The 21,371-nt window shown below is 42.5% G+C and overlaps 1 protein-coding gene and 1 long non-coding RNA gene across 3 annotated transcripts in view; one reads left to right on the top strand and one right to left on the bottom strand.

Annotated features, from left to right (window-relative positions):
• LOC105387876 (mitogen-activated protein kinase kinase kinase 4) overlaps positions 1 to 20,439 on the top strand; it is a 44,957-nt gene extending 24,518 nt beyond the window's left edge. The window contains exons 20-32 of the mRNA XM_048621565.1: positions 3,055 to 3,213; positions 4,389 to 4,508; positions 5,586 to 5,773; positions 7,518 to 7,599; positions 7,810 to 7,926; positions 8,373 to 8,484; positions 8,995 to 9,185; positions 10,207 to 10,371; positions 11,587 to 11,752; positions 16,698 to 16,820; positions 18,433 to 18,533; positions 18,931 to 19,110; positions 19,958 to 20,439. Of these exons, the coding sequence (XP_048477522.1) occupies positions 3,055 to 3,213; positions 4,389 to 4,508; positions 5,586 to 5,773; positions 7,518 to 7,599; positions 7,810 to 7,926; positions 8,373 to 8,484; positions 8,995 to 9,185; positions 10,207 to 10,371; positions 11,587 to 11,752; positions 16,698 to 16,820; positions 18,433 to 18,533; positions 18,931 to 19,110; positions 19,958 to 20,014 (1,761 nt within the window). The 3' untranslated portion in view covers positions 20,015 to 20,439. The remainder of the gene's footprint in view (positions 1 to 3,054; positions 3,214 to 4,388; positions 4,509 to 5,585; positions 5,774 to 7,517; positions 7,600 to 7,809; positions 7,927 to 8,372; positions 8,485 to 8,994; positions 9,186 to 10,206; positions 10,372 to 11,586; positions 11,753 to 16,697; positions 16,821 to 18,432; positions 18,534 to 18,930; positions 19,111 to 19,957) is intronic.
• LOC125488599 lies at positions 14,635 to 16,152 on the bottom strand. Of its 2 annotated transcripts, XR_007266328.1 has the most exons (3): positions 15,703 to 16,152; positions 15,426 to 15,591; positions 14,635 to 15,119 (listed from the first exon to the last, which is right to left on the bottom strand). It is a non-coding gene; the product is annotated as an uncharacterized LOC125488599 (long non-coding RNA). The 2 variants fall into 2 exon arrangements; XR_007266327.1 differs by having other exon boundaries at positions 15,426 to 16,152.
• Positions 20,440 to 21,371: the final 932 nt, after the last annotated feature.

Genomic DNA, 21,371 nt, shown 5'->3' with positions numbered 1-21,371 from the left:
AACTTGTTGTAACGATTTCATTCAAAATTAAATTTAAAGACAGGTAAATAGCAATTATCCAGGTCATTATTTTGTTCAAGAATTTGTTAATAGCATACAGCAATCTAACACTAGGAAACTTGTCAGCATTTTACAATAGCTCTGCCTTGCACTTTTATTTATAACAATGCATTTAGGTAGAGTAGAATATCACAATATTGTAATTGCAAGTACTATCATAACTTATAGGTTTGAAAAATAATTTCTTTAACATTGAAATTATTTTTCTTTCGCTACCCCGAGGGTGAAGGAAGTTAAAGGGGAGGTGTAGCATGGTAGTATCTGCAAATTGGCTAGTAGTTAGAATGAACTGCAACATAAGCATGTAGTGCTGCGCTAGCATTAATATAGGTATATAAGCACCGGACATATTTAATAAAAGACTTCTTTTACAACCAACATCAATCGATATTTTAATACGTTCCTGCGCACAACTTCTCACACAACAAAAAAATACTGAATTCGCTGCACTGCACTGCTAGGCCACCCGCATTCACGGCGGATAGAGAGAAGATAATAATAATAAATAAATAAATATCTGGGGACATCTCACACACGGCCATCCGACACCAAGCTAGGCAGAACCTGTGTTATGGGTGTCGGACAGCTGATATATCTACACAAATACATAGATAGATAGATACTAAATATAAATACCAACACCCAAGACCCGAGTACAAATATCTGTCTTTAAACAAATATCTGCCCCAGCCGGGAATCGAACCCGGGACCTTCAACATAGCAGTCAGGGCCACTAACCACTACGCCATTCGACCGTCTAGATCTTTGTGAGTACACTCACTGTGCTACTAGCTGTGCCACTCACTAGTACAGACACTGCGTGTACCAGCTGTGCCACTCACTAGTGCAGACACTGCGTGTACCAGCTGTGTCGCGAGGCGCACAGTATCTACGCTGTGCCACTCACTAGTGCAGACACTGCGTGTACCAGCTGTGTCGCGAGGCGCACAGTATCTACGCTGTGCCACTCACTAGTGCAGACACTGCGTGTACCAGCTGTGTCGCGAGGCGCACAGTATCTACGCTGTGCCACTCACTAGTGCAGACACTGCGTGTACCAGCTGTGTCGCGAGGCGCACAGTATCTACGCTGTGCCACTCACTAGTGCAGACACTGCGTGTACCAGCTGTGTCGCGAGGCGCACAGTATCTACGCTGTGCCACTCACTAGTGCAGACACTGCGTGTACCAGCTGTGTCGCGAGGCGCACAGTATCTACGCTGTGCCACTCACTAGTGCAGACACTGCGTGTACCAGCTGTGTCGCGAGGCGCACAGTATCTACGCTGTGCCACTCACTAGTGCAGACACTGCGTGTACCATGTGTCTCGAGGCGCACAGTATCTACGCTGTGCCACTCACTAGTGCAGACACTGCGTGTACCAGCTGTGTCGCGAGGCGCACAGTATCTACGCTGTGCCACTCACTAGTGCAGACACTGCGTGTACCAGCTGTGTCGCGAGGCGCACAGTATCTACGCTGTGCCACTCACTAGTGCAGACACTGCGTGTACCAGCTGTGTCGCGAGGCGCACAGTATCTACGCTGTGCCACTCACTAGTGCAGACACTGCGTGTACCATGTGTCTCGAGGCGCACAGTATCTACGCTGTGCCACTCACTAGTGCAGACACTGCGTGTACCAGCTGTGTCGCGAGGCGCACAGTATCTACGCTGTGCCACTCACTAGTGCAGACACTGCGTGTACCAGCTGTGTCGCGAGGCGCACAGTATCTACGCTGTGCCACTCACTAGTGCAGACACTGCGTGTACCAGCTGTGTCGCGAGGCGCACAGTATCTACGCTGTGCCACTCACTAGTGCAGACACTGCGTGTACCAGCTGTGTCGCGAGGCGCACAGTATCTACGCTGTGCCACTCACTAGTGCAGACACTGCGTGTACCAGCTGTGTCGCACCCCGCCCGCCTTCACCGCCGAGAGAGAGAAGATATTTGTGAGTATAGTCACTAGAATAGCTACAAGTACCGTCCACTACCGACAGATGGCAGTAAAAATGTAGGAACAACAAAAAAATACTGAACTCGCTGCACCGCTACACCGCCGCCGCTCGCCTTCACAGCAGATAGAGATAATATCTTAGTGAGTAGACTCGCTGAACCATTCATTAAAACTATGTATATGTCGCAGGCAACTGGTTTAATCTCCTGTTTGATTGAACCACTAGCCCGTTCATTGGATGGCGCTATTCAGTTGTATGACTAAAGGACAACTCGTCAAGTCGTTGATTGTAACGTTCGACGTCTTGACTGAACGTCATTCAGCGAAGTCGTTGAATGGGATATAGTATAGCAACTTTATAATGTGTGGTTAGGGTGAACATCACCTGACAAGAGTCAACAAAAAGACTATGTTACAAAGCTCTTATCTCACAAATTAACTAAACAATAACAATAAACGTACCTTCATATTGTTGTTCATAATTATCCAGTTTCGCCACTTTTTTTCTTTGAAACTATCCGCCCGCGGCGTATTAATAGGTTAATTCATGTTTTCACACTATTTTAACACAAATAACGCACTTTAAAGCTAATTTATTTGCAAAAAACTCACAATATAGTGTGTTATTTGTGTCAGCTGTTAGCTGTTAGACGCCATATTTGTTTTATTCACCACCTGACTGATTTTAAGTCAGCTAACTAGTTGGACGTTTTGTGACGCTTGTACAATCAACGTTCGGTCTAGTCATACAACTGAACAGCGCCATCCAATGAACGGGCTAGTGGTTCAATCAAACAGAAGATTAAACCAGTTGCCTGCGACATATACACTTATTGTACTAGCTGTGACGGGAGAGGCTTCAGAACAGAGATGGAGAACATATTTGTGAATACTCACTGTCTTTCATTTAAAAGATGCAGGCACGCTAAGAACAACTTATGTAATTTGGCCAATATGCAGAAATAAGTAGGTCATGCATGAGCCGTACTCTCGCTATTCACCTGAAATCTATGTTAATTCAACTCAATTCCCATTTCAGGAGAGCCTAATGTCCTACCGGGAGTGCATAGTCCAACAAACCATCAGCATAGTGGAGCGCAGCGGGCGCGTGCCGGCGGAACTGTCAAAAGAACTGGTGGAGAATGTCAACGCGAGGCTTAGAGAGCTGCTTCTACAGGTGTTCCGGCTGGGTTTTGAGGTAATGTGACGCATGTTGTAAGTTTAAGGTTGGTTTAGAGTGTTTAGTACGGCTGTACACTGTACACTGTAATGGCACAGAATAGCAGATTAGTACGGTCAGCGTTATAATTAGCACTTTTTTACAAAAGTTATCCAAAGATGCAGTATACCATACAGTGTTTGAATGAATGAATAAGCGGTTTATGAGTTTCATGGTTAAAAAGTGTATACCTATGTTATGACGCTGATTGTACTATGTTGTAGTTTTTAAGATTTTAATACCACTTCGCACAATGCACCAGATTTTATTAGATTAGCTATGTATTTCTCAATTATTTACAAAAATTACCTCTTACATATTATACAGAACTCTTATTTATACACATCATAATATATATATATATATATAATATATGTATAAAAATAACAATTATTACTCTTATATAATTATAAACCTCTTACTAACAAACTCCACAGCTACACAAAGAGCTGTACAAATTCGTGGAAGAGCCATTCCGAGCGAATGAGAAGACAAACGGGAGGCAAAGACCGTCGTCCCTTCAGCCAATGCGTCCGGAAATGGTCCCCATGAGACGCAAGCGTCCGGAAACGGTCCTCATACACGAATCCTTTAACCCCCTGGTACGAAAGAAACTAATCTGTGGGGTTTAAAAAGTTGTCGTTCGATTTTTGAATTTGTCGTTTTGGTGGCGGGCTTTTTCAGCGCTAGCTGATTTTGTGGTCGATGCTGTTTTGTTTCATTGTTTCTTGCAGATGCGTTCTAATATTAATTTATGTGTTTTTTAAACAGGCGTACTGTGTGTGTAAACTTTTGTTTTGTGTTTTTATAAGCTTTTTTGCAGTGTTTGTGATTGATACTTTTGATAATAACTTATTTTTATAATACGCATTTATAATAGGTACTTTCACAGCATTTTTTCTTAGTTGGTTCAGCAGTTAGTTTGTCATGATTTTTTTGTTACATAGATACTTTTTATGTAAGCCATCCAAAGCCAATTAATATATACATAATTACTTATTTGTAGATGTAGCGATTGTATAATAATGCCATTCCGAAATAAATATACAAGTTTCATATTGCCGTAATACATTTTTTGGTGTAGAAAGTACCCTGTGCCCTACAGCATACCTATGTTGCACAATATTTTAACTCGTAAACTAACTATTTAACAGATCCACCGCGAGATCCACAAGGCAGTAAGCAGTTCCGTATCCCGCGGCAGGCCCCGCGTCATGCGAGCTCAGAGCACCACCGACGACGTCGACCCACTGTGTGACACCACGCAGACACAGGTACATACAGTATATATATCTAATATATAATATGTGGGGACATCTCACACACAGCTATCTGACCTCAAGCTAGGCAGAGCCTGTGTTATGGGTATCGGGCAGCTGATATATGTACACAAATACATAGATAGATACATATTAAATATAAATATCAACACCCAAAACCCGAGTACAAATATCTGTCTTTAAACAACTCTCTGCCCCAGCCGGGAATCGAACCCGGGACCTCCGGCATAGCAGTCAGGGGTCAGGGCCACTAACAGGTACATACAGTGTCGACCCACTGTGCGACGCCACGCAGACACAGGTACACAATGTCATTCTTTAACGTGATTGGCCTGACGTTTTTATTACGGTCAATCATAGACAAGTATCTAGTGAGGCTTGCGCGTGATTGGCTAGATGCGCGCGCAGAGCACCACCGACGACGTCGACCCACTGTGCGACGCCACGCAGACACAGGTACGGAATGACATTCTTGAACGTGATTGGCCTGACGTTCTTATAACGGGCAATCGCAGACAAGTATCTAGTGAAGCTTGCGCGTGATTGGCTAGATGCGCGCGCAGAGCACCACCGACGACGTCGACCCACTGTGCGAGGCCACGCAGACACAGGTAAATAATGTCATTCTTGAACGTGATTGGCCTTACATTCTTATTACGGCCAATCACAGGCAAGAGTCTACTGTCCGTAATTGGCTGGATTAAGAACTTAAAGCTGCGTACAGACCGGGCCAACGAACGCCAACGGTTATCCCAACGATGGATATTTATCATACATAATACAGGGCAGATTACAGCAACGAAGGTCAGTGAAACCCGTTCGTTGGCGTTCGTTGGGCCGGTCTGTACGCAGCTTAAAACCAATCATGTGCAAGAATAACCTTGAATACGGAACGAAACGGGGTGCATGAAATAAGCTTCCCAGTTCCTTATGCACGTCCGGCAGAAAGTAGTAGTACAGTTAGCGATTGACGCTTATCTTGTCACCCCGGTAACAAACCCTATATGTAGTGTTTGTCCCCTGACACCTAAATAGAGAACCTTCAAACCGCAATTCCCCTCTTCCCCACAGATCCCGTCATCCATCGAGCTCCTCCTCTCCAACAGCGAGCCGTCCCCGCCCAGCGTCAGCGCCGCCGCCCTGGCGCAGGCGCAGGAGCAGTGGGCGCGGCGCGCGGCGCGCGGGGTCGTGCAGTTCGCCATGTGCTGGATGAAGTTTGTCACTGAGCGGTGTGAGAGAGGCCGAGGTCTTAGACCTAGGTAATATATGCTGCATATAAACTTAATAAGGCTCGGATAAAGCATTCTAAACTAGCTGCTGCCAGATGCTTCGTTTCGATTTAGAATGTGTTCCAGTGGAAAATCCGGAATGAAAAGCAGCATCCATGTGTCAATCCAGGGTTTCGGCTTACTATATGCCTTATTCCGTGAATGAGTAAGAAACGACGATAAAATTTACCATTAGTAGGATGCACTACAATAGGTCCCATAAGATTGGATGCGGAAGGCTTTAGATAGAGAGTCCGTCCGCAGCATAGGTAGGTATCCATGTTTCTATCTAGGGTTCCGGCTTACTATATGCCTTTTTCCGTGAATAAGCAAGAAACGACGATAAAATTAGTAGGATGCACTACAATAGGTCCCAAAAGATTGGATGCGGAAAGCTTTAGATAAAGAGTGCGTCCACCAATGGATTGCTATAGATAGGCTAGGATACATCAATAGCCAGCCCTCTCCGCCCATCATCAGCGCCGCCGCCCTGGCGCAGGCGCAGGAGCAGTGGGCGCGGCGCGCGGCGCGCGGGGTCGTGCAGTTCGCCATGTGCTGGATGAAGTTTGTCACTGAGCGGTGTGAGAGAGGAAGAGGGTTGAGGCCTAGGTAATAAACTATGCTTATATGTAACTAAATAGTATTCTAAACTAGCCAATGCCAGTTCCTATGGGAAATCCGGGATGAAAAGTATATGTTGTTGTTGCGTGCTAGTGACCAACAGATGGCGTTGCTAGTATTTTAAATAGCTATTGTTTCAATCCAGAGTTTCGGCTTACTATATGCCTTTTTCCGTGAATAAGCAAGAAACGACGATAAAATTAGTAGGATGCACTACAATAGGTCCCAAAAGATTGGATGCGGAAAGCTTTAGATAGAGAGTGCGTCCACCAATGGACTGCTATAGGCTGAAGACATGACTCGGCCAGCCCTCCCCGCCCAGCGTCAGCGCCGCCGCCCTGGCGCAGGCGCAGGAGCAGTGGGCGCGGCGCGCGGCGCGCGGGGTCGTGCAGTTCGCCATGTGCTGGATGAAGTTTGTCACTGAGCGGTGTGAGAGGGGAAGAGGGCTTAGACCTAGGTAATAAACTAAATAGTATCCTAAACTAGCCGCTGCCAGATTCTTTGTTTCGCTTTAAAAGTTTTTCTAGTGGGAAATCCGGGATGAAAAGCAGCATAGGTAGGTATCTATGTGTCAATCCAGGGTTTCGGCTTTCTATAATTATGCGTTATTCCGTGAATGAGTAAGAAACGACGATAAAATTAGTAGGATGCATTACAATAGGTCCCAAAAGATTCGAAGCGGAAAGCTTTAGATAGGGAGTCCAATACCAATGGACTACTATAGGCTGAAGAAGACTCAGCCAGCCCTCTCCGCCCAGCGTCAGCGCCGCCGCCCTGGCCCAGGCGCAGGAGCAGTGGGCGCGGCGCGCGGCGCGCGGGGTCGTGCAGTTCGCCATGTGCTGGATGAAGTTTGTGACTGAGCGGTGTGAGCGAGGAAGAGGGTTGAGACCTAGGTAATACACACGTATGGATCGAACAAAAGTGGGTTCTTTCTGAGCCTAGTTTTAAAACTTCCGGTTTCCCGGTTTATTCTAGAATCTTATGTCATCAGTAACGAAGCAATGAATAGTAACGGCAAAAGATTAGGATAAACTACAGAACCTAGCAACCCGGTTTTTTTTTCTTTCAAGACTTATAGAAACATTACTAATCTATTATCGTTTTGTTGTTTCAGATGGGCCAATCAAGGCCTAGAATTTCTCATGCTTGCCTGTGATCCCTACAACACTAAATACCTCACCGATGTCGAGTTTGAGGTAAGACTCTAACTTTCTTTAATCAGGTTTTGCACAACAGTATTTAGACGAGTCATGTAATGCGCTGTCGGCAGGTCATTTCAGTCTCGTCTCGTTAATTGGAGATCCTATCTTGACAGAGATCATAAGCGAAATGCAAAATCGACTTTGTAACTTCAAAAGAAAAATTCGAACCAATGTTTAATTTCAACAATTTCTTCTTCCTCACAGGACCTTAAGCAGTGTATGGACCGCTGCATCACGCACGTGATCGGCTCGCGGGACCCGGCGCGCGCCGCCGAGCCCGCCGCCTCGCCGCAGCACGGCCGCCACCACGCCAGGAAACATGTGAGTGTGAAACCAGGTGAAAATGAATGAGAATGAGGATCAGTCATGATTTTGTTAAGTATGTAGATCGATGGCAGTAAAAAACCATGGAGTATGTTGAAAGAAATATCCAAATCGGACAAGAAATGACGAAGATACAGTGATTTAACTGTAGTATTTCAAAAAACGCTTGCCAGTCCCAGCCGCGAGCGGGTGACGTCATAGCACTGAATCCGAGCACGGGCAGGACGCTATATAACTTTGCCATTTATGTATGGATTTAAAAAAAATCAAAAAGTAGTTTGCTCAGAATATTATTATCATATCCTCATTGTCTAAGACTGGATGTAGGCTTCTCCCAACCGTTACAGCATTCTGTACCCAGCACTATGAAAGTATCCGTTTTCTCGCATGAAAAGTAGGGCCTCTAGTGTGATGAAATTTGACCCTTACCCTCTTCTCCACAGAGTCCAAAGCCGCCTGGCGTGTACGTGGGCGCGGGGGCTGGGGTGCCCACGCCGCCCACGCCTCCCACTGAGCCAGAGCCAGTGCTCAACTTCCATGGAGTTGAGACTTCCAGTTAGTATTTATTTAGAAACATTACGTAATGTCAGTAACGACATTTTTTATTATTATTTTTTTCCTATTGCACACACGTAGTTTTTGTTCTTTGTATCTCCTGCAGAAAATGCTTTTAGCATTAAGTCCACCTGATTGTACATTATTACTATTGTAAATTGTGCAATAAAGTATAAATAAATAAATAACGACCAGAATACACTTCACTGCGGAATACACCTATTGAGGTTGTTGAAAAATTCAGGAATCAGGAATGAAAAGCTTCTTTTATGTTTCACCAAGGCAGGAAGTGAGGGAGGCTGCTTTTTTGCTATTTTTTCCACTGTTTCGCTATTTTCTGTTTAACTGTCTACTGTCTAGAACTGTCGAACTGAATATTGTTTAAATATTGATTTCACTGATCCGCTATTTTCTGTTACTACCAACTGTTTACTATTTGAGCGATTGAGCTATGAATCGAATCTTATTATATGTGTCTGAAATAAACATAAATTTCTCTCCTAACTCCAGTGCACCGCCGCCGCGTCCAAGACGCCATCCAACGGCTGGACTCGGCCCGAGACTCGGCGCTCCGCAACAACAAGGCAGTAGGGAGGGTACTGGAATCGGAGGCGGGAGCTCACAGCTACGAGCCTAAACTACGGCAGGTCACCTTCAAGTGGCAGCGCGGGCTGAAGATAGGACAGGGGACCTTCGGGAAGGTAAGCAAGCTGAGAGCACATTAGGGGTCAAAATTACTTGCGATGTCAGAGATACCAAAGAAGATAGGACAGGGGACGTTTGGGAAGGTAAGATTAGGCGGCATTAGGGGAATAATTACGAGCGATTCGGGACCCCAAAGAAGACAGCGTGTCGTTGCCAAATCTTGCTAAACATAAACATGTCTCACAACGTCGCGAAATCATAGGCTTGTGTGATGCGCCCGCTAAATAGGATCTTTATCTATGTTGACAAACCCACGATTCTCCGCGATTCATTCAATCGATTAAATACTGCTATTTAATCGATTGAACTAATATAAATGGACACAAAACACCGGGCGATGTCGTCCATTGTCGCCCGATATTCGAGGTGACTCGGCGCTCCGCAACAACAAGGCAGTAGGCAGGGTGCTGGAGTCGGCCGCGGGCGCTCACAGCTACGAGCCCAAGCTGCGGCAGGTCACCTTCAAGTGGCAGCGCGGGCTGAAGATAGGACAGGGGACCTTCGGGAAGGTAAGGAACCTGAGAGCACATTAGGGGAATAATAAAATTATGAGCGAATCGGGTCCCCAAAGAAATAAGCGCGACGTCGTTGGACGATGTGAAACTTGCAATCATAGGTTCCTCTACTACTGTGGATCTGGATAGAAACTAGGTAGGTTACTTTAGATTTAAAAAAACCGAACAAAGGGAAGCTGCCATGCAATTTTTACATTTAATGCTACATAAGCTAATGATATAGAGCCGTGGTTAGATTCCGCGGCAACAAGGCAGGCAGGGTGTTGGAGTCAGATGCGGGCAATGGATAAGTTCTTCTAAGCATGACGGTGACAGATACAGCTGGAATAGCGTTTGTCACGCCTAAGAGGATGGTCTATCAGATTAGCTGTAAGTTGCTGACTAGGTTCCGCCTATCGTAAATAAGATTTAATAGATACGTGGCTCGGGTCAAATCATTCCCTATATCCCCTGAATATTCTTACAAAATCTTCGTTCTAATGTTACCGTTATCCCTCCCCAGGTGTACACAGTAATCAACACGGAGACGGGTCAGCTGCTCGCCATGAAGGAGCTCGCAGTGGGCGCGGGCGACCGGCGGCTGCCCCGCGCGTGCAACGAGCTGCGCGTGCTGGAGGGCGTCACGCACCCGCACCTCGTGCGCTACCACGGCGCCGAGCTGCACCGGGTCAGTCTGTATACTTGTGTACACAGTGATCAACACGCGCGTGCAACGAGCTGCGCGTGCTGGAGGGCGTCACGCACCCGCACCTCGTGCGCTACCACGGCGCCGAGCTGCACCGGGTCAGTCTGTATACTTGTGTACACAGTGATCAACACGCGCGTGCAACGAGCTGCGCGTGCTGGAGGGCGTCACGCACCCGCACCTCGTGCGCTACCACGGCGCCGAGCTGCACCGGGTCAGTCTGTATACTTGTGTACACAGTGATCAACACGCGCGTGCAACGAGCTGCGCGTGCTGGAGGGCGTCACGCACCCGCACCTCGTGCGCTACCACGGCGCCGAGCTGCACCGGGTCAGTCTGTATACTTGTGTACACAGTGATCAACACGCGCGTGCAACGAGCTGCGCGTGCTGGAGGGCGTCACGCACCCGCACCTCGTGCGCTACCACGGCGCCGAGCTGCACCGGGTCAGTCTGTATACTTGTGTACACAGTGATCAACACGCGCGTGCAACGAGCTGCGCGTGCTGGAGGGCGTCACGCACCCGCACCTCGTGCGCTACCATGGCGCCGAGCTGCACCGGGTCAGTCTGTATACTTGTGACTGTGTACATAGTGATCAATGCTGAACGGATTTAAATGAAATTTGGTATACATATTGTCTAGACTTCTAGACCCTGAAAAAGAACATAGGCTACATTTTATCTCGGGATTCAGACGGGAAAACTTTTTAAGACGAAGCGAAGCTCGCGGGAACAGCTAGTACTTAATATATACTTACGAAGTGTAATGTAACATTCCCAGCAAGCATGTCACGCAACGCTGTGTTCCAAAAATAGTTTACTATGCCTTCTAGGTTTGTTTTTATAGCCGCCCAAGTCGACCACCCCCAATTTTTGATCCTTGAATTTTTTTAGACAGTCATTATCTTTCCGTGGCCACTTCCCCAACATTAGGATATCTCCCTCTTTCTGATTGGACTGTAAAAAACTAAACGTGTGCGCAGTATTTAAAAGTTGATTTAATTAATATCAAGGCGTTTCACTTAGGGTCACTTTAACCAAACGGTAAACGTATTTAAAATTGTATTTAAATAAAATTTTAAATTCATTTCGTACTAACTTACAGACGTTTGACAGGCTACTAAATATGTTTAGCGTTTGGAGAAATTCCACTTTAGTATATTTCAATATCCATTACAAACTCCTCTCCCCACCAGGAAGAAATGCTGATCTTCATGGAACTCTGCGTGGAGGGGTCCCTCGAGGCGCTGGTGGCGACCTCCGGCGGGCTGCCCGAGCCCACCGTGAGGAAGTATACGAAGCAACTCGTCAGCGCGATATTGGAGCTGCATAATCGGCAGATCGCTCATAGGGATATTAAGAGTGAGTCTCTTTTTGGTATACCAAGAGTATAGAAGAACGTGTATAATCGACGTGAACCTAGGGTGTTTTAGTGCCTAGATTTTAATGCTAATAGCATTCTCTTCCTTCCATTGATTCTATAGTGTGAACTGAGCTTGATGCTCGTAATGATGTCCTCTTTCACCTTGTGTCTCTTACTGCAATTTTCAATAACTCTATTCTACAAGGACTTTGTATTATAACAGGACTGAGTACTCGCAACCCAAAAGCGAGCCGAGCAGGAGGTGTAGTAAAGAGGCCGTTGGTCCCTTTCTAATAAGGTGACCACGAAATTTGTGTTACGTGGGACTTTGGGGACTTGTTGTAATAATATAATTATTACAGTGATCAAAAATTGGGACCCAAAAAAAAATATTTTTGCTTTATAGGTACCTAAACAATTTATGGATAATTCTACTAAACAATCGCTACCGTCGTAGGTCGACAAAATCTTAGTCACTCTTCGGAGTTGCATATATCGGAGATATATATGTATCTTCGGGATGCTGTCTATGTCAAATGAAATTATTTTGTGATTATCAAGGACGGCGATAGTTTATATCATTGAGTATGAATGGTCTGGAGACGACATAGGCAGACGTTCCCCTCTGGCGGGGTGGTAGGCCAGAAAGGCCCACCGATTTATAAAAACTAGTTGCATTCTCAATTTTCACTAGACTCAATCAAGTTGGCAAAGCGTTCGTTTCGTGTAAAAATATTAGTTTACATACTAAATGACAGCTTCATTGCATAGAGTATTCGGATTTCCGGATTTGTTCACAGATTTGATCGCCTTCGGTCATGGTTTATTGTAAGGACTTTGTATATATAACAGGACTGGGTACTCGGAACCCAAAAGCGAGCCGAGCAGGAGGTGTAGTAAAGAGGCCGTTTGTCCCTTTCTAATAAGGTGACCACGAAATTTGTGTTACGTGGGACTTTGGGGACTTGTTGTAATAATATAAATATTACAGTGATCAAAAATTGGGACCGAAAAAAATTATTTTTGCTTTATAGGTAAACAATTTATGGATAATTCTACTAAACAATCGCTACCATAGGTCGATAAAATCTTAGTCACTCTTCGGAGTTGCGTATATCGGAGATATATATATCTTCGGGATTGCTGGCTATGACAAATAAAATTATTTTGTGATTATCAAGGATAGTTTATATCCCATTCCACGGGGAAAGACATCTGACAGAACCCTTATTACTTTCGAATAAGTCTAGTTTTTGTTTGTTTTGACTTTGACTTATCAAATGTCTTTCCCCGTGGAATGAGATATAGTAGATTATGACAAATTCAAATAAAAGACACTGTATTTATTTAATTTATTTTTATTATTACTAAACATGGCTAAACAATATTGTTTATACAATTCTACCGGAGGCCAATCTTACTGCCTAAATTCTTTAAGGAATTAGATTTTCCATTATGGAATAAGTATGTTAAAATTTAAATATGAATTAGCTAATGCCTTCACAACTGGAACTCATGTGTGGTTCTTCATTACATTGAACTGGATGATGATGATCTATTGTGACACCGGAACAAAATCTGGATGGCTGGCCATATTTTTTTCTTATCTTCATTCTTGGGAAATCTGACAAAGAAATAAAATATATATAGTTAGTCATGGCACATTGAAAGACAGACGGGCAGACAGTGGAAGCTAGGTAATAGGTAATGTCATACCGCATGGTTACCCTATTTGTTATAAATCTAACATTACCTTTCTCGGCTTACCTGTAAAATAATATGCCACAACCACCACACGATTCACTTTTACAAACTTGTACACAGCACTTTTTCTCAATTTCTTCAATGAAACTTACTAATTTGCAAAAATAAATGGGTATGACAAGACAACAACAAATAAATTCAAAACAAACCGCCATGACAGATGAAAGGGTTGGCATGAGGTAATAAAAAGAATACTACCAAGTGTTTGAAATAATGACAGGTTTAACATATTATGAGGTACGATACAAAATAATATCTTATTAAATAATAACTTTAATCTTATTAGTAAGTTTAAAGTTATTATTTAATTATAAGTTATGCTTAGAGTTCGTATGATAATTAAATCATTGTTTGAAATAAAAATCTAACATTTTCAATTCAAATCAAATCAAATAATTTCTACCAATTATCACGTTTTTTTTTGGGATGGCAAGCGTTAGTAAGGGACAAACGGCCTTTAATCTAGCTATCTCGCTCGGCTCGTTTTGGCTCTTAAAACGTTGATTGCCAAATTGAATCTTATTACAACAGCTTACGACGTGTTTTAGTAATTAAAATTTTGGCAGTACTCAGTCCAGGAGGGTGATTCGTGTCACAAAAAACAACTTCGTTTTCATCTCGTTTTCAGATTTTTACGAACGAGCTATGAAATTGCGATTCACATGGCACTAAAAACAAGCTACATAGTAAGATCGTTTCGAGATCGCAAAATGAATGAACGGAATGGAGAATGACGCGATTCATGTCATTTTTGTTGAACTTTTTGATATCGCTTATCTGTCATATTTTGACGTTTTAGCGATTTTAAACTTTCGAAGAAAAGGGTGAAATTGTTAAATCGTTTTCAGAAAATACTGCTAAAAGTGAAATTGACCTTGTACGCATCTCTCCAAGATCTTCAAGCCATTTTTCAGCCGGACAGCCGTCCCTACGAGATACGTTTCCATCTTTACCGAATTCGTAATTTTCCTTTATAGTAAGCTTGTATTAGTGATATTTATTTGATTGGTGTGGGTTTTGGCCTGAGGCCCTCGCAGAATGAGGAAGAATATTTTAACCGAAAGCATACACATTCCCTCAGTGTGCAAATTGTAAGTTAATGAATTATTGAACATTGTAATGCATGTATATTTTATTTATTGATAGAACTAATAAATTCTATGAATTATCACAAATACTAAAAAAATATAGGTAGTAATTAGGTCCCTTTACCACTTAATAAAGCTACAGATAATGGCAATCAAAGATTAAAGTCTTATTATTTTTCTCATATTCTCTCCTATAGGTTGGCTGGTACAAAATGCTTTTAGCCTTTTGTATAAGTAATTATTAATACTTATATATACAATATTTTGTTAACAATTATTAAACTATTATTGTATATAGGAACTTAGGTAATCAGTAATCACAGGTGCTCCTCTGTTTGAATTGACGCATGAAGAAGAGGAAGAAGAGAGGCGTGAGGTCATTGAAGGCCAGGCGCATGCGCAGGGACGGGATCCTCCCGCGCAGCAGCCGCAGCAGCGCCGCGCTGACCGCGCGCTCCACGCCGGTCGCGGAGCCAGAGCTTCACTGGTCGCGAAACTGCGTCGCCGCTAAAATCTGTGGATTTTCAATTTATAGTTAAAACATATACCTACAAAAATATTTTGTACTTATTCCGATATTATAAATTATGTATACGTATTATTTTACTTTAAGTCTGGTCTTGATTGTTCCTTTCATTAGCCTAGAAAAGACAAAATGAAAAGTTCAGTATGATATTGTTCTAAAAAATTACAGACAGATACTAAACAAAACTACGCTGTAACATAAATATTCAACACCAGTTTTCCTAAGACATTATTGGGGTAACAATGAAGTTAAATTCTATTCTATTATTTAGCCAAACATTTAGGAATAACCTACCTTTTTCCATATGAGGAACCCCTCCTCAAGAAGCCTCTCATTGACTGCAGCCTGTCTGTTCATTACTTCAGCTAATCAGCTATCATTGTGAGGGCTGAAGCCGTGGCCCTCTCACAGCGCAGTTGCTCCTTCTGCTACTCAAGCACATCGGCTGCTGCTTGTGTTTCTAAAACAATTCAAAACAGAAATTGGATACATCGTAAATTACAATACCTTCTTGACTACAACCGGTAACATTTATATTTCAAAAAAAATAGGTTAATACATTGATACTTACATGTCTCAGTCGTATTTCTCTAAGTAAGTTAAACTTCCTTTCTTCTTATTTTCCAAAAAAACTACGTTGACACGAAAATGAGCAAAGAAAATCAATGTTTTTATGGAGAAAACATGGCGGCTGTCAAAAGTGCCACAGGTTATGAATTTCTTCAACGTTGAATTAAAAAGCTATTTCTTGATACTTGCTATCGACACTAATTCCAACAAAATATATTGTAGGAACAAAATTATTTAAAACAATTAGTGGTAGTATTTATAATTTTTGCATGGCAATTAAAAAAAATATAGTTTCATTCATTTCACTCAAGCCATCCCAATACGAACTAGCGATATGAAAACGAGATCAAAGTATGTGTGCTATGAATCGCGTTTTTAAACATTGCGGATTTCATCTCGTAACTCGTTCGTATCGCTTTACAAATATTTCGGTTGAGATGTGAATCGCGCCCCTGTTATAATACAAAGTCCTTGCTATTCTATCGATAGCTGACAGTTACCTTCATAGGATTTTGACAGAATGCAACTTTTTGTGTGCCAAAACCATTGACAAAAGAATAAAGAGGACTTGGCATAAAAATCGGTACTTAAAAATATATCGTCGTCTCTTTTTAACTTATTGGTGTTATCGTACGTAAAAAAGGACAACAGTAGTTTTGTCTTTGCCTAAAATTACAACATTGCGATCGGTCGCCATGTTGATTGACCAAGATTGACATCCAAACACAAGGTACTTCAGCTGTCAAACAATTTGTTTACATTTTTCAAGAAAAAAGCCGCCATTTTAATTGACACCGAAGTTTAGGTAAGCGCATTTTTTTCGTTGATATGGCATGTCCTCTTTATTCTTTTGTCAATGGCCAAAACCGTATGATAGAAACTGTCAGCTATGGATAGATAGAGTATTGAAACTGGCAGTTAGACCACGACATATGTACAGGGCCATTCTGTATAAGATATTTTACTACTTTCCACAATTTGTGTTATCTTTTTCAGGCGGCAACATATTCCTGACCAACGAGGGCCACTGCCTGAAGCTGGGCGACTTCGGGTGCGCCGTAAAGATCCGCGCCAACACCACCGCCGTCGGCGAGCTGCAGGGCACCGTCGGCACGCAGGGTCAGTAACACTTATATCAACAGCCCTCTTAAAATTCAGGGCCTCTATTACGAGTTTTGCATTTATGTAAACGAAAAAAGTTTTCGTATTCTTCTGTCACCTGCATAAATTATCTGTCAAAAGTTTCATGATAGTTTCCGCTAGACGCGCCACTTCGTATGCGAGAAAACTGAAACTTTTATAGTTTTCGGCAAACTATCAAACCTGTACTAGACGTACAGTCCAGCGGGCTGAAGGGCATCCGATATATACACTCACGACAAATATTTCCTTCCGGGCACATCCGCGTGTTTTGAAACTATACAAGGCCAGAACGCACCCATAGTGTACTAGCACTGTATAGTTTCAAGTGAAAAAAAATTATATTTTACTTGAAAATATACACGATTTGTGCGTACTAATCGCGTATACTTTCAAGTTGGGATTTACTGAATCGTTCTTGAAAATATACAATGCTATTACGCACATTGCTTGATTGGCGTACTTGTCGCATATAATTTATACCTACATGCTGATTCTGATTTACTTAACTATTTCGGTACATGTACTACATGAATACTTACAATTTACTTGTTATGCCTGTCATACCTATAGAATGTTAATAAATAAAGATGAACAAGCTCTAATTAGCAATCATACTTGCAAGTAAGAATACTAATATCTTATTATTTATATGAATTAAGAGTAATACCTACTACACTCACGAGCAATGAAAAAGTTAGAATGACGATAGCTCCTGAACGGAAAAGACTAGCTTAATGACGCCGTCGGCAATATTAAAGTACATTTAACAGCGCATCAAAATATTATTATAACCAACTAAATTAAATGTTTTAAAAAATTGGGATCAATTGGTGTTGACTTTTTGCTACTTGGACTTATTCATATTACATATTTTTCATCAAGTTTTGATTTCAACGTAAGTAATTGTCTTTATGAATTGTTCTACACCGTCTTCTGAGATCATTTTTACTATTTACAACAGTTCTTCAATTTAATTTTTAACTGTACGGTGTAAACAAAAAACACGTATCGAAAACAATGCCAAGTGCGGAATGATGATGCAATGTTTAGAAAGCAATAGACTTATTACTATTTCGCATGAAAGAAAGAGAGAGCAACAATTGAAAAGGGCTACCTGGTAACTAATCACGTATAGTTTCAAATGCTCGTATTGCCGCTTGGCACTTGAAAATATACACGATTAGTACGCAGTGGTAACTGCTGCAGTATATTTTCAAGCCATAATTTTGGCCCAACTTACTTGAAAATATACGCGATTAGTGCGTAATGGCCTTGTATAGTTTCAAGTAAATCATGGCACCATTTTAATTTGAAAATATACGCGAGCAGTCCCAACCTCTGCGTTCTGGCCTTGTATAGTTTCAAAACACGCGGCACATCCAAGTATATTGAATCGAACTCGTCAAAGTATGCTATAGTTCTAAAGTGTGAGCTAGAGTTTACAAGAAGACTCTTCGAATCAGCACTCGTAAACCCATGCATCGCTACGATTAGGAAGAGTTCTGAGGCTTGATGGCGGCCGGTGGCTTTGTAATACATCCAAAATTAATTATTTCATGCTTAACATTAATGTATTTTTTTATTTCAGCATACATGGCCCCTGAAGTGTTCATGAAGTCTTCAGGCCACGGTCGCGCGGCTGACATTTGGTCTCTAGGATGCGTTGTCACTGAAATGGCCTCCGGGAAGGTATGGTTAACATTTCCTTCTTCTTTGGTATTTTTAGTGCATTAGATTATTACCTATCAATTCTTTATTATTTGTAATTTTTGCTCACATCTGATAGTCTCAAGGCCTGAACCACCGGCCCTAATAAAAATAAACCTTTGTAAAAATAAATCTTTTAATATTAATGTAAATGCAAGATGGAGTATGGAAGTATCACACCAAATCTATGTTCAGCGGAGACTCTGATGACTATCTGAACAGTCTATTCCATCCGCAGAGTTATCCGCTACCGTAAAACTTACATATAATGACAATAGTGTGGCCGCATTATACCTTTACCGCTAGCGACAGTGCATGACTGTGGTTTCAAGAGGTTCTAAATCAATAATTAATTAATCCCATTTCATCTCCCCCCCAGCGTCCCTTCTCCGAATACGACAGCAACTACCAGATAATGTTCGTGGTGGGCATGGGCGGGCGGCCCGAGCCCCCGGCCTCGCTGTCGGCGGAGGGCGCGGCGTTCTGCCGGAGCTGCCTCACGCACGAGCCTGAAGCGCGCCCCGCGGCGCACGAGCTCGCTACGCATCATTTCCTCATGGTTAGTGACTAGTGCTATCATCATCAGACACAGCAACTACCAGATAATGTTCGTGGTGGGCATGGGCGGGCGGCCCGAGCCCCCGGCGTCTCTGTCAGCGGAGGGCGCGGCGTTCTGCCGGAGCTGCCTCACGCACGAGCCCGAGGCGCGCCCCGCGGCTCACGAGCTGGCTACACACCACTTCCTCATGGTTAGTGACTAGTGCTATCATCATCAGACACAGCAACTACCAGATCATGTTCGTGGTGGGCATGGGCGGGCGGCCCGAGCCCCCGCCCTCGCTGTCGGCGGAGGGCGCGGCGTTCTGCCGGAGCTGCCTCACGCACGAGCCCGAGGCGCGCCCCGCGGCTCATGAGCTGGCTACGCATCACTTCCTTATGGTCAGTCACTGATAGTGCTGCAGATGCAGATTCAGAAACTATATGAAAATGGTGGCCATAAGAGTAGGAGTTTTAATGAGCAAAAATAGCATTTTCACCATACTCTGTTAGATTATAACAAGGTATTAGTTGTTGACTTTTGACACATCTGTCAAAAATTTAATATGAAGATGACGTATAATAGATGACATTATAATGTAACAGGGGTATTAATGATCTAACAGACTATGGTGAAACTAGGAATTAAGCTACAGGAGTCCGTCCGCCATTATTTCACGCATTGAATGTTCCGCCTCTAGTTAACACTAAAGGTAACCTTTTGAAAAGTAATTTCGCCATTTTGATATTGTTTCTTTATTTGCGTGCATAATATCGATTTCACGCATACAATATTGTGCCTCTTGTTATCAACAATCAAACAATTTAGCTGTAACAAATGAATAATTTTAATTATTATCTTTAAACAGATAAAATCGGACGACGACTGCAACTGCGAACCAGGCTACTTCAAGACTAAGATGTGAACTTTAAAACTATAGCAATAAGGGTCAAAACTTCATTCCTATATTCATTATTCTTCATTCCAAGAGTCAGGAAATTGTTCTTATAAACGTATGAGATCATGTTTTGTGGTCTTATGATGTCAACATACAGTATACTATACATAAGATCGATAATTATTAAGCGCCAGTCATTCATTAGCAAACTACTAGCTAAGCTACAATTTCTTTTCTTGTAAACAGTCTTCCCGTAATCGCCCCATACCTTCGCTAGAACTATTCATAAATACTATGTTATGTAAATGAAATGGATGTTTGGTTATAGGAGGTATTTTATACACTTTGCTAGTCAAGTCAAATTTATAACTTGAATCAAATTAATTATACGGTAGTTTTTAGAGAGAATGAAACTTATGAAGTTTGAAAGTGTTACTTAATTAGGTTTTAAGGGCCCGTACAGGGTGACGTGCCGCGCCAATTTTGGGTTTTCAATGCTCTTCACACAGCACACGCAGTGACACGCACACATGTAAGTTTGCACAGTGGGTCGATAAACTTTTACTCGCCAACTTTATTGACAATTATGTTCAAGTACATTTTGGGTGATTTTAGGGTAAGTAAGTATAATTCTTACTTACACTGGTAGGCACCAGGAAAGAGTAGAAATTAATAGGGGTGCCACTTTACTCTATACTCGGAACCCGATTAGCTTCCTCAAACAAATGTGGTATTTACTTGTAGAAAGGTAACTAAAAGTATTAAAGTGTAGATAATAAGTTTCGGGCATCCTCCAGCCAACTGAACCCCGACGACAAAGCAAAGTAAATACATAGTGTCGCAAAAGGGCTATACTAAGCCAAAAGGGGATGACTCAAGGGGTCATTCTGAACAACTTTTGTTCTACGAGATTTGCAAATTCGCGAAAAAAAATATTCGTTCCATGGTAAAAAGTCACATGCCCAACAAAGTTTCTATGAAAAAGATTTTTTTTTGTTAATTTCCAAAACTCGTAGAGCAAAAGTTCAGAATGACCCCCTGTCTTACTCCTTTTTACCCGACTGCCGAAGGAGGAGGGTAATGTTTTTTGATTGTATGTATGTATATATGTATGTTTGTCTGTTTCTTTGTTCCCTCCTGTAGCCTAAACGGCTTGATAGATTTTGATGTATGAGGTATTGTTAGAAGCGTATTGATGACGCGATGGCTATAGGCTATGTGACGTTCCATTAAAATGTACATAGCGCCCTCTTGAGGACATAACGTGATGATCGAAAAAATAATAATTCAACTTTGCCGTGTAAGGTATCAAATGAAAGGACTTGATTTTCACATTACAAAAATATGCATATTGAAGGTATTTAAATAACAACACCAAAATTAT

This window comes from Plutella xylostella, chromosome 6, assembly GCF_932276165.1.
Source record: "Plutella xylostella chromosome 6, ilPluXylo3.1, whole genome shotgun sequence".
Taxonomy (NCBI): Eukaryota; Metazoa; Arthropoda; class Insecta; order Lepidoptera; family Plutellidae; genus Plutella; species Plutella xylostella.
The sequence above is the reverse complement of the archived record's forward strand: the minus strand, read 5'-3'. Positions and strand labels throughout refer to the sequence as shown.